The sequence below is a fragment of the Aotus nancymaae genome, unplaced genomic scaffold, assembly GCF_030222135.1.
Source record: "Aotus nancymaae isolate 86718 unplaced genomic scaffold, 86718_ANA_hifiasm-v0.15.2.pri h1tg000016l, whole genome shotgun sequence".
In the NCBI taxonomy this organism is placed as follows: Eukaryota; Metazoa; Chordata; class Mammalia; order Primates; family Aotidae; genus Aotus; species Aotus nancymaae.
The window spans coordinates 81,771,736-81,785,049 of NW_026988428.1; the positions used below are offsets into that span (position 1 = coordinate 81,771,736).

The following is a 13,314-nucleotide window of genomic DNA, read 5'->3' on the forward strand; positions in this document are numbered from 1 at the left end:
TTCTTTTTATCATGTATGTAGCAGTTGGGTAGTCATAGAGTTATATTTATGTACTAGATCAGATTTAAAAAATGCTTCAAAAGAACCCAAGTATTCCAATATTCAAAGTGTAGGAATGTGCTGACAAACACTGATATGCAATATAGAAATATTCTATCAATCAGCTCCCTATTTCAATGAATCCATGTAGACTATAAAATGATACATTACCTGTGTTCCAAGCACTATGAGAATCTGAGTGGTATACAATTCTGCATAAAACATCTTCATATTTTACATGTGCGTGCTTGCATCTGCAGCTTTGCATTCACATGCATGTAATGTGCATTTTCTTAGAGCTTCCAGGTAATGAAATGTGATCCATTTATTACTTGTTTTACATTTCAAAATCTCATCATAGGAATGAGTAGGAAAATGTTTCATTGCTACTCTTCTTAAATTGAAAATAACCAAGTATCAATAGAGGATATTTTACTGGTAATACATCTTTAGTCCCTTGAGGGGTGTGTGTGTGTGTGTGTTTTAATGCTTTCCAGAAGTAAATAAGAGCTATTATTTCGGATAAACTTTCTATTTCCTCTGAGAAAATAAAAGAAGTACTAGAAGACAAGTTGACTTCTAATAATGACAAAGGAACAGGCCCTCACCTTAAGAAACTGCAGACTCATTCAATTGATTTTTAACTTTAATGTATAGCAACAGAAAACATTGAATGAAAATAAGTTGTTTGTTAGAGTATCTCTAGCATAACACATATTGAATAGAGATGCAAAATTAGGCATGCAGAATAGAACTCATCTATATATTTTTTGGCTGCTGTGCCAATTTTTTTTTTTTTTTTTTTTTTTAGTATTTAGTTCTCAGAATTTTCTTCTAGTTCCTTGAACACTAATTATTTTTCAGAGAAGAGGAAAACTAAAGACCAGTTAAGATTAAAAGATCAATTAGAGAGAAGTTAAGATTTAAATAAATCAGTCTTTTTAAAATTCCATTTCAGTGTTTTAAGGATATAATAGAAAGTAAAATTGGCAAATATTTGTCGTTGCTCCATTATCTTGCAAAGTATTCTTACTTCGTTATGATTTATGCCTCCCATGTTCATGATAGCAGCAGACTTCCATGCAGAGACAGAAGCTGACTTGGGAAGGCTGTGAGATACAGATGGACTAATATTTGTGTGCTCAGCATTTTCAAATGCATTGCCTCATTTTGTGTTCTATACAACTCTGTAGAACTAGAGTTATTACCTTATTTTAAGATAAATAAGTAAAATCTCAGCCTAATTAAGTAATTAGTAAGTTTGAGAGCCAGGATTTGAGTCCAGATATGCCTGAAAACAAAAAAACCATGTTCTGGCCTTGGCAATACCTTCCTGCAGGTAGTCCAGGGGAGGTGCTGGGAAAAAGGCAACACAAGGGTTTGTGACAGTGTGGGGACATTATCACTTGAGGGAAACGAGAAAAAGGCTTGATGTTTGAGTCACCATATAGTATAGTCACTTTTATAAACTATTTCTAAACTTCTTTGCACATTTTTTAAGAAGTCAAAAGCATGTTCTTGAGAAAAGTATGTGTTACAGAATTAAGAGGACTGAAAGAAGAGGTGTGTTGTGAATTGAAATGAAGAAAGGCAGATCTCTTATTGATTCTTCACTGTTAGAATCTCATTAACTATCAGATGGAACTTGATGACTGTCTACGAATAAACCACATTTTCCCCATTCTGGCCTGTTAAATTGCCCAAAGCCACCAAATACAGATTAGTTTGAAATGCACTTATTGTTCTGGCTGGAGGTGGTTAAAATATCAGCTTTAGATACAAGAATTTTTTTCTCTCTCTTTCCTTCAGGCTGCTAAAGGATGCAGAGAATGAAGCTTATTTTAAAAGCTGGTATCAGAAGCTACTAGCCGCTCTCCAATTCTGTGCAGGAAAAGCCCTGAATGATGAGTTTTCCAAGGAGCAGAAACTTATCAAAATTCTGGGAGATATTGGGGAAAAAGTCAAGTCTGCTAGTGACCATCAAAGACAGGTTTGTTGAAATATTAATCTTCATTTAGTAAACTTTTTTAAACTTCGGTTTAAATTAAGTTTTAATTTCATTGTTTAGAAAGCAAATTCTTTGACTACACTTAGATATAAGATACTTAAATCAATTACTTTAGTCAAGTTTTTTTTTTTCTACCTACTGTTCTAAAGTTAATGATAATGTATATCACCAGGACATGGTTTTTTTTTTGTTTTTTTTTTTTTAAATCTAAATAGCCACACAGAGAGAACCTAAAAAGAAAAGACCAACTTAAAAGTGGTTTGACTAAACAGGTCTGATAAAGTAATCACGTTAATATGGCGGCACAATTGAGACTCTTGGAAAAATACATGAGAGACGTTTTAGGGCACTTTGTTATTGTTGTTATTCAGCAAAGGACATTTTTCATGCAACAAATAAGATGAATTAAGTGAAATAAATCAATGGCAGTAAGAATCATAATAATTTTTATACTAAGATGAATGGATACTAGTCAAAATATATGCCTCTATCTCAGTGTTTATAATAATGGACCTGGCTATTATTTTTCTTGATCTAATGGAAGAATATTTGCTCTTTTTAATTATCTGCATCACTAGTTCCCTATACTGATATACACCATTAAGTAGTTTTTCTTAAGTTTAACATTCTAGATGCAGGGAGAGAGTGGACCTTCATTTATTGTATTAAGAACATTATTCAATAACAATTCCATACCTACTATGGACTAAGGGGTAAGGATAGAAAGATGACCAAAACATGAGTTTTGTCCTCAAGGGAACTCAGTTTCTCTCCACTTATAATCTAAAATCAACAAGAATTTTCAACAAAATGATATAAAAATAGTAGTAGGCAAAGTGTCCCAGAATTCTTTCTCAGCCCAAGATTTTTCTTGCTGGAAGTCACTTCATTTAATAGAAGTGCCAGAAACTAAATGGAAAATAAAAAGCAAAAGTTTGAAATTTATTTTTAAATGGGAGATATATAAACTCTCAGTACACAGGGGAGCCTTAAGGCATATAACATGATAAGCAATGTGAAAAATAGTTCTATGATTTTTTAAATACTACTACAAATTCATTAATTATTTTCTAATGGTAGACAGAAAGTTGATGGCAAGTAAAATAAATTGATTTAAAATTTACAGAAGTTAGTGTGAAGGTTTGGTCTTTATCTGTTATATTTTAAAATTCCTCACGTTTAAGATGTACATTGTAGTTGCATAATTCTGGCGCCTTTTTTGATCATTTCTTTAAGTACCAGAGTGATATTGACATTATTCACTCAGGTAAATACATTTATCTTGCCTTGAGTGGCTGCCTTTGTTATTACATCTCTTCGCATAGGAAAATAAGAAGAGGAGAAGCAAGAGGTGGGAGAGGCATTTATAATTTCTCACAATTAAAAAATAATTTCTCACAATTTAAGTTACTAATAGCAATTTTTTCTACTTAAAAAAGCACTAATTAAGTGTAACTATACTAACCGGGAAGGGATTTTACTTAAATGAAGGGAGCAGAGATTCTTCTCTATGATATCCACCAGGCAAACCCAAGTCTAGATGAGGCAAAGAAGAACAACCACACACAGAGGGCTGTAATGCAATTTTTGTCTCTCCACTTTGCTCTTCTGGATTCTGGGAGCTGTGGATTCTATTATTTGCCAATGAACCAGGAGTAAAAGCCAAGAAACTCTTGAATGCTGAGTGAACATTATTGATATGATATCCTTGTCTTCCCCATGGGGCTCAAAAAGTTTCTTTTTTTAATTTTTAATTTTAAAATGCACAAATAAATTATTTCCTACTAAAGTCACCTCATGCTAGCAAATAGTAAGTCTTTCTAATTCACTCTAACTACTTTTTTAATACCCATTAACTCTTCCCCTGCCTGCTGCTGCACTGACTACCCTTCCCAGCCTCCAGTAACCATCCTCCTACTCTCTGTCTCCATGAGTTTAATTGTTTTACATTTTAACTGTCACAGCTGAATGAGAACATGTGGTATTTGTCTTTCTGTGCCTGGTTTATTGCACATAACATAATGACTTTCAGTTCTATCCATGTTGTTGCAAATGACAAGATCTCATTTTTTTTTATGGTTGGATAGTACTCCATTGTGTATATGTAAAAGTGGACTAAAAGAAGCTTTTTAAATCTGTTTTGTAATGAATTGTTATTATTTCCTATCTGTTTTGTCATAGGATACACAATTTTAAAGGTGTTGTTTGTGATATCTGACCTGCCATGAGTATAGTGGCGTGTAGGAGGAAGTAAATATCAGAAATGTGCTCATTGACATCCAGTGAACTATTTGTTCATACATATTATTTCTGACAGCATTATGTAATTGCTTTTTGTCATTATTGTTACTAATGTACATAATTTTTCTGTAAAATTCACTCTTTGCTATTGAGTGTAAATATTGAGTGTAAATCTGGAGAGTCACAAACTCAGATTTCAGAAAATTATCAGAATCATGTTAATAATTACTTAAAGCAGGGTTTGCAAACTGGCGGCCACACGGGTCAAGTCCAACTCTTTATGTTTTGTTGGACCAGGACAGTGCTTTGTTTGGTTTTTATTTTTAGTTGAATTTCAGGTTCTTTAGAAAGGGCATGCATGCTTTAGTTCCCTATTTCTCCAACATGCCCTATTGTCTTTAGCCCACTGTCTCCTCATGCCTGACTACATCACCTGCCTGACCCCAAAGTCACCAAAGTGTGCAACCCTGAATTCAAGAATTCATTTAATCAATAGAAGAAAAGTATAACTTGAAGGAAAAGTCAAGTTCTTTACATTTTCTTAAATCCTTTTGTAATGATTTTTCACAGGAGGTACTGAAGAAAGAAATGGGCAGACTAGAAGAGTTCTTTCAAGATGTAACTACTTGTCATCTTCCTCTGAACCCTGCCCTGTGTATAAAAGGGATTGACCATGATGTAAGTCAACTTAGTCAACTTATTCAGTGGATCAATTGAATATGTCTGTTTTGTGTAGTCTAGTTCACTCTGTATGTTTGAAATAGCAAAAATAATTCATAAATTGACATTGCAATTATTTTAAGGAAAAAGTAATTGAATTCATTCACATGGTGTTTTCCCTTCAGTGCTCTATGACCAGTAGGGATCACATTGGCCTTATCTTATGGTTTGTTTATTTGGAAACAAACTATCCATCAGTTCAGTGAAAAAAAATAGAGGAAGATACCACTGGATTAATTTCTTAACTTATTAAAAATGATTGATTTGGTGACCCCATGCAGGCTGGGTATAATTTCATGGTTTATTCAGACTATGTGCATAACCATACCTGGTACACAAACATTAATCATTAGCTACAACATTTCCATTTGGATTTAATTTAAAATTCATCGTATCTAATATGTCAGGGTGTCATATATTTTGTGATTTTACTCACATCTGGAAAGCCCATCTTGGTATTGTCAGACTCACAACTTCCTAAGCCTTCTCTTCCTAATCCTCAGTCATATGGTACCTCCTCAGTCATATGCGAACTTTTCTGACTTAGACTCATTCTCTATTCCTTGTTTTCAATAAGCTTTATTATCCTCCTTCTCAAAAGCCCAAGAGTACAAAGACACTACAGAGAAAATGACTGATATGTTAGATTTAAAAATGAAGAGGTTAAGCTATCATGCATGGACAATAAATGTTACTTAAGTCATAAGACAGTCAAGAAAACAAACCCAATAACTAGGAGAAAAATTAGACCACTATTACTATGAATGTAAAATGTTTTGCTACAAACTTGATACCATCATCTTTGTCACTTTGCCACTAGTAAGACTCCCTGCAAATTTTTTGATATGCTTCGTAAATATATTTCGAAACATAACAAAATAAGGCTTCAAATTGCTTAAACTGAGATATGTCTGGGCTGAAATCCAAATCATTACTAATTTTCAAAAAATTACACAACTTTTTAATCATCAGCAGTATTCTTGACTAATGCTGAGCATGTACAGGGGAAATAGGGGAGGGACAGTGGGGGGTGGGGAGTTGGGGAGAGATAGCATGGGGAGAAATGCCAGATATAGGTGATGGGGAGGAAGGCAGCAAATCACACTGCCATGTGTGTACCTATGCAACAATCTTGCATGTTCTTCACATGTACCCCAAAACCTAAAATGCAATTTAAAAAAATAAATAATTAAAAAAAAAAAAGGAACTCAGCATTTAAAAGACACTCTACCTTATTGTAGAAAGAACAACAGGGATCACTGAGTCCATGTGTTGTTATTTTGCTTTTGCTTTCTTGGCTTGCTGTTTTAAAGGAGAACAGTGATTTTTTTTTCATTTAAAATTACATATAAGTTTGGCATGTGCAGGTGAGCCAGCTAGGCCAGGGGTCAGCTGCTCAGGAGTCACCACTCCTATTGCTACAGGTGGGACCACACTCCTTCCCTACAGCACCCTGCAGTTAGTTATTGCAAGGCCTTCATTCAAAGTAAATGTCCCCCTGCAGAAGCTGTCCCAAGTAGAGCCACCCTCTGGTTCTGTTTGCTCTGACTAGCTCTGCCTCACACAGGGTTGGGCCCCTGTGGGCGCAACAATGAACAGGAGGGACATGGCCAGGTGACACCATCTTGGGAAACATTTTACTCTATTCTCCAGTTCCATTGAACAAATAAGTGAGAAGACTTACAGTTGAAATGAGTATGGAAAAGCTTTCTGTTCCAACAGAAACCAGTCGAAGAATCTACACTGGGGAGAATACTTGTAAGCATGATGAATATTGCAAGGCCTTCATTCAAAGTAAATGTCTTATTTGACATCAGAGCCTCCACACTGAGGAGCATATAAAAAACTTCTTTAAATGGAGGCAGTTTGGAGAAGCCTTGTATCAGGACTCTTAATTTTCTGACTATGAGAAAATTCATACCTTTTGAATGCAGTGTGACAAGACATTTGGTCTGAGTAAATGTCTTATTCTGTGTCAGAGAGTTCACACAGGCCAAAAGCCCTATAAATATGATAAACGTGGAATTCTGTAATCAAAACTCATACCTGATTATACACCAGAGAATTCACACTATTGAGAAACCCTACGAATATAATGAGTATGGGAAGATATTTCACTTAGTTGTGCCAGTCTAATGGTACATCAGAGAACCCATTGTGGGGAGAAATCTTATAAATGCAATGATTGTGTGAAAGCTATTATATGATTGTGTGAGCCATTATAGCTCATAGGTGATAGTGCACCAGAGAGTTCACACTGGAAAGGAGCCCTTTGAATGAAGTGAGCATGGGAAAGCCTTTAATCAGCATTCTATCACCATCAGTCAACTATGCTGGGGAGAAGCACTCAGGTCTGGCTCAATTCATTTCTTAAAGCATGGCTCTCAAAGGCAAAGAGCAAGGGGCTCAGATCTGAGCTGATTCTCAACCTTTACCTCCCACCCTTACCCACAAATCATTAATCACAGTGAACTATTCCCTATTTCCTTTTAAATCACTTAAGAATGGACCAAGTGGGAGAGTGGGAAGAACTGAATGCAATTCTTGCCCATTACTCAGGGAAAACAAGGACCAGGTATTTCATTTACTTACTGGTGTCTTTTTCAACTAATTTTTAGATCTATGTCATTAATGTGTGCTTCTCAAGGACAGAGATCATATCTTCCTTTCTTCCAACTCTTCTATCTTATTATACCATATCCATAAAATCCTCCTCTAAGACTCTGATTAATTCTTCCTGTCTATGGGCATTCCAATCTACTTTATTACTCTAATCTAATATTTTATCATTTGCCTTTTTCTATCTAGAAAACCTTTGGTTCTGCCTATTTGCTAATCTATGTCTCTCACAGTCTTCAAGATCTAGTTAACCTCTGAAAATTTTTTTCTTAAAATGTGGCTTCATTCAATGGCAATAAACTCCCTTGTGAATTATTTTTAATTTAATGTGTATGTGTATATAAATGTATATAGGCTTTGGAGGATAAATATGATGTCTCCTTTTTAGCATATAATGTGCATACAAGTTGTTGAATATATATTTTTGGCATGACTCAAATATATACTGCATATAAAAACCAAGGTATGAAACAATAAAAGCAGAATATCTCTGGATGTTAGTTAAAAAGAAGCTAAGCCTTGCTTTCAGCCTCCCTGAACTTAGGATAACTCAAAGAGATCCCCGCAAAATCAATGAGCAGAATTTAAAAGCCACTGATCTATACTCATTTTTTGCCTAATATAGAATTTGATAATTCAGTATCATAATATATGGTCATGTGATCCCTAATTAGCTGACTTTTGCAACAGAATTTCATTGCTTAACAAGCATCCTCACCCATAAAACTATAAAACATCTATTCTTATTTATAGATAAAACATCTATTCTTATTTATAGATAAAGCATCTATATTTATCTATAAAATATCTATTTCTTAACTGACCTAGCAAGACAAACCTAACCCCATATCTACTTTCAATTTCTTAAACTCTTGCTTATATTCTGTAAGCAAGGGTTTGTGTTTAGTTAGATTTTGGGTTAGATTTGTGTTGATAAGTCAGTTAAGAACTAGGTATTTTCTCTCAGTTTCTACTAATTTCAGACTTCTTGCAGATAACATTGTTCAAACTGATCCTGCAACATGCATTGATGTCATATTTTACTAAGTGGATAAATTGAAAGCACCAAGTTTTTTTCCTTTCTTTATATTAAGTCTTCAATGTCATCATGAACTCTCTCCTAGCCTAAAGACATACATCTTTTCAATGCTCAATTGTAAGAAAATAAAAGGAAAATAGGCAACAAGGAAAGTAGAGTGAAAAGTAGTCAATATCACAAAGCTGAAAATGCAAATGGAAAGTGTAATTACAGGAAATGAGAAGACAAAATATGTGTTGTACTGTTATTTATAAAAACATGAAAACGGCCGGGTGCGGTGGTTCACGCCTGTAATCCCAGCATTTTGGGAGGCCGAGGCGGGTGGATCATGAGGTCAAGAGATCGAGACCATCCTGGTCAACATGGTGAAACCCCGTCTCTACTAAAAATACAAAAAATTAGCCGTGCATGGTGGCGCGTGCCTATAATCCCAGCTACTCAGGAGGCTGAGGCGGGAGAATTGCCTGAACCCAGGAGGCGGAGGTTGCGGTGAGCCGAGATTGCGCCATTGCACTCCAGCCTGGGTAACAAGAGCGAAACTCCGTCTTAAAAAAAAAAAAAAAAAAAAATCATGAAAACGTTCATACGTTCATTAAAAGAGAAAAAGTAAGGATTTTTCGAAGTATCTGATTACTGTCAGGCACTGTAAAAGGTATTTGATATTCATTAGTTCATTTATCTATCACAAAGATGTATGAAGGAGAGGTTACTACCTCCACTTTACAGCAAATGAATTATAAAGCTTAGATTTGAACTGAAGTCTTTCTTAACTCACTATCCATTTGTCTTTAAAGTATTCTGCAACGTAGACATAATAGAAAGGAAATAAAGTTTTTAAAATAAAATTTAACTTTTATCTACTAACCAGCTAGCATAAGCACAATATTCATGTACTGCTTAGTTCATTTAAATCTCCAATATATCACTACTGTTCATTGAGGAAAAAACATAGTTGAAGACTTACAATCTGTCAAAAAGCTGGTTTCTTGGTTGGTTTCAAAGTAAAGGCTCTAGTTGACAGACTAAATTTAAATATACATATATATTTCTGTGTTTCAAAGTATAAAAATTATTCATGTGTTATATTTGTTCATACAACAAAGTCTGCAAGGGGCTGTGATTTTGGGAAAAATGTTTGCCATTTTCGGGTTGGGGTTGCTTTATTTTGCTCACTAGTTTTCCCTTTTTCTTTTACTATAGGCATGTTCATATTTTACATCTAATGCTTTGCCATTGAAGATTACTTTCATCAATGCTAATCCAATGGGCAAAAACATCAGCATTATTTTTAAGGTATGGTAGTGCTCGTAAAACACGAATTGATTCAATAGACAGAAATATCAATTTATTACTCACAAAAAGAAATTGTTGTAGCTATTTTCCTCCAGCACCAACACAGAGGTTTTTCAGCTATTTTAGATTCTGCCTTTTTACAGGATTATATATAGTATGTGCCAAACTCCAACTGGCAATACATCAAACATTACTGGCTCAAAGCCAGGGAACCTTCAGTGCAAAACCCAAGGGAATATATTTCAATAAATGAAGTGATATGATTGCTTTTAAGTGGCACAGAAAGTTGACAGTGTGGTGAGCCCCTAGAAGGAAAGTTTTATTTTGGTCTAGATACTGAATTAGGATCAAAATTAACTGGAACTGAAATGACATAAGTCAATTTAACATCAAGTTCTTCCCTGCCAGGACTTGCTGATTTTAGTAATTTGAGGTTTTTTTTCCCTTTAAATAAAAAAGTAAATATGGATCATTTCGGTCTTCATCATGAATCCCACTGGAAAAACAGAGAAAAGGTAGTAACAGGTTTCTAGGAACATAGGAAAGTGGGAACAGAGAGGGAGATAAAGGCAAAACGTAAGAATACAACAATCCTCCAGTTCATTTAGTCTATTATTCACCCAAGCCATGCAGCAAGGTCTCAGAATGAACTTTTGGTCAATTCTGTCTGTTTTGGAGAATAATGAATAATGTGCCCATACTTGTTCTTTGTCCTGTTACCTCAAGAACTAGTGGTCCCACAACACTGTACTTTTGATGAAGCAGAAAAAAGAAAACACAGAATCTTATCATGGCAGGATTTTCCATGTATAATTTAGAAAGGGGTTTTCAAAACCAAAGTTCCTATTTGTTTAAAAGGATAGAACTATCCTTCACCTTTGGACATATTCCATCTCCTTCACAATACAAGACTATCACCACTTTATCATTTCTTATTATTATCAATAATTATTTTCTCAGAAAACCTTTTAACTCTCTTCAAAATAATTTGAGAAATCACTGATTTAAAGTCTAATCAATCATATGAATGCTATTTATACTCCTACTCAGGAAGCTCTTGATATTCTAACTGCATATCAGTGCATAAATTTATGGCATACCAAATAATGTTTCGCTTAGAAAGACATCCCTCTTGGCTAGGTTTGAAATTTGAATAAACATTCATCCAACCTGTCTTTGCCAGACTTTGAATCTGAGAAATTACACGTGGATAATAAATTGAAAATTATTATCAAGGAACAACATTTCAAGCAGTGCCTCTAATTTGATGGTTGAAGCTTCTATAATTATTTAAAGGGAAGTTCTCATTTTTAAAATTTGTTTATCAGAAACACAAAATACTTTTAGTGCTAACAAAACCATTGAAATCACTGTAAGTCAGGCTAGAAATGTATCCAAGGAAAGAATTGACATGTACTATATTGACTGCTTTTAATGGAATTCAAGGAAAAACCCAGGGTCTATAATTTTGTTTTTAACAGGCTGGAGATGATCTTCGTCAGGATATGCTTGTTCTGCAGATTATTCAAGTGATGGACAACATTTGGCTGCAGGAAGGCTTGGATATGCAAATGATCATTTATAGATGTCTATCCACAGGAAAAGACCAAGGTCAGTACAGATTAGAAAGTGCATTGGCTCACATTACTTATTTCACACATTCACTGGTAATAGGCTACAAAATTTTCTCCAGCTTTAAACTATAAGCTTGAAAATCCAAAGAACTATACACATTCTTCTTTTTTTAAAGAATTATTTTCAAAAATGATAAGCCAATGGAATTTATATAAAGCATAATATGTTTTTAGGTATTCATTAGGGACTTCACAATCCAGATGTTAACTGTTACTTTGTATGAGTCCTCAAGAGTTAGTTCCATTAAAAACTTACTGTTATTTTTCCCATTTTCTAATATAATAATAGGAAAGCCTACTCATTTTTTAAAGAATGCAATTATGACTTATTAATACAAAATCTTATTTTACAAAATAAGATGTACAAAATAACACAAAATTATTAACTTATTAATTAACTTATTAACTTATAATTATTACTTATTAACACAAAACCTATACATTTTCAACTGCTGAAAGGAGTTCTGGAAATTCTAAACACATTATAAACCTCAATTTAATTCCAAAAAGACTTTTGAGTAGATAAACTACCAACTGTCAATGTTGGCCACACAGGTAAATGTTTAACATACATCAGCATTTCTTTTCCTTTATAAAAGTCAAGAAATCAGTGTGGAAATACAATTACACTTACACACATTTTCAATGAAAATCATGTCAATAGACCACCCAAATTATTACTAAAACATCAGAGGTAAAGGTTGTACTTAATTACAATAATGCCGAATTAAAGAAACAATAATATCAAAGGTATCTTGTAATTTTTTTTTTTTGAGACTGAGTCTCACTATTGTCAGCCCATGAAGGAGTTCAATGGCGCGATCTTGGCTCACTGCAGCCTCTTCTTCCCAGGTTCCAGCAATTCTCCTGCCTCAGCCTCCCAGCTGAGATTATAGGTGCCTGCAACCACACCTGGCTAATTTTTGTATTTTTGGTAGAGACGGGGTTTCACGATGTTGACCAGGCTGGTCTGGAATTCCTGACCTCCAGTGATCCATCCACCTCAGCATCTCAAAGTCCTGGGATTACAGGCATGAGCCACGGCGTCTGGCCAATATCTTAAAAAAATTTTTTTTTTACATATAACCATTGCCACTTAGAGTTTTATTAAATTAATTGGTATGAGTTACAGCAGATACATGTGCATAAACAAGGGGATGAAATCATAGAACTGGAGAGAGAATCTAGACCATGTAGTAATTTTTTTTTTTAATTCAAGCAGAGCTACAATTTAAACCTGTCATCACAAAAGAACTGTCATGCCATGGTTCCTCACTTCCTGAGGTTCCACCAGCAAGCTCAATACCCTAGTCAACACTTGAGATTTTAAATGCTAAGTATGAAAACACCTCTAAATTCACTTGCAACTTGATATCTTACAATGATTGCATTACAAGTCATACAAGCCAATTATTTTGATTCTGATAACAGGGTTCCAACTTCCATGCCAAATGTCCCACTCTGAAAACCTTCTAAATCTCTAGTTCCTATAACATTTATCCTTGCTACCATGAGATTGTTATGCCTTGCATTTTACTCTCCTTTTTTTCACATAAGTGACCTAATGCTTTCTTATCCTAAAAGGCTGAAAAGGAATAATGCTACATAATCCAAGCTGAGATCTTTGATGTTACATGAATCACCTTTTCTCCAGAAATTGTGTAAATTACTGATCCCAATGGAATTTTTAAATTTTATTTCATTTCTGTTTATAATCATAG

At 34.4% G+C, this 13,314-nt stretch overlaps 1 protein-coding gene across 2 annotated transcripts in view; it reads left to right on the forward strand.

Moving 5' to 3' along the window:
- The window catches only part of PIK3C2G (phosphatidylinositol-4-phosphate 3-kinase catalytic subunit type 2 gamma), a 419,361-nt gene that overhangs the window by 260,253 nt on the left and 145,794 nt on the right, over positions 1 to 13,314 (forward strand). For both annotated transcript variants that reach the window (XM_064377719.1, XM_064377720.1), the window contains 4 exons: positions 1,849 to 2,029; positions 4,859 to 4,966; positions 9,867 to 9,959; positions 11,441 to 11,570. In XM_064377719.1, the coding sequence (XP_064233789.1) occupies positions 1,849 to 2,029; positions 4,859 to 4,966; positions 9,867 to 9,959; positions 11,441 to 11,570 (512 nt within the window). The remainder of the gene's footprint in view (positions 1 to 1,848; positions 2,030 to 4,858; positions 4,967 to 9,866; positions 9,960 to 11,440; positions 11,571 to 13,314) is intronic.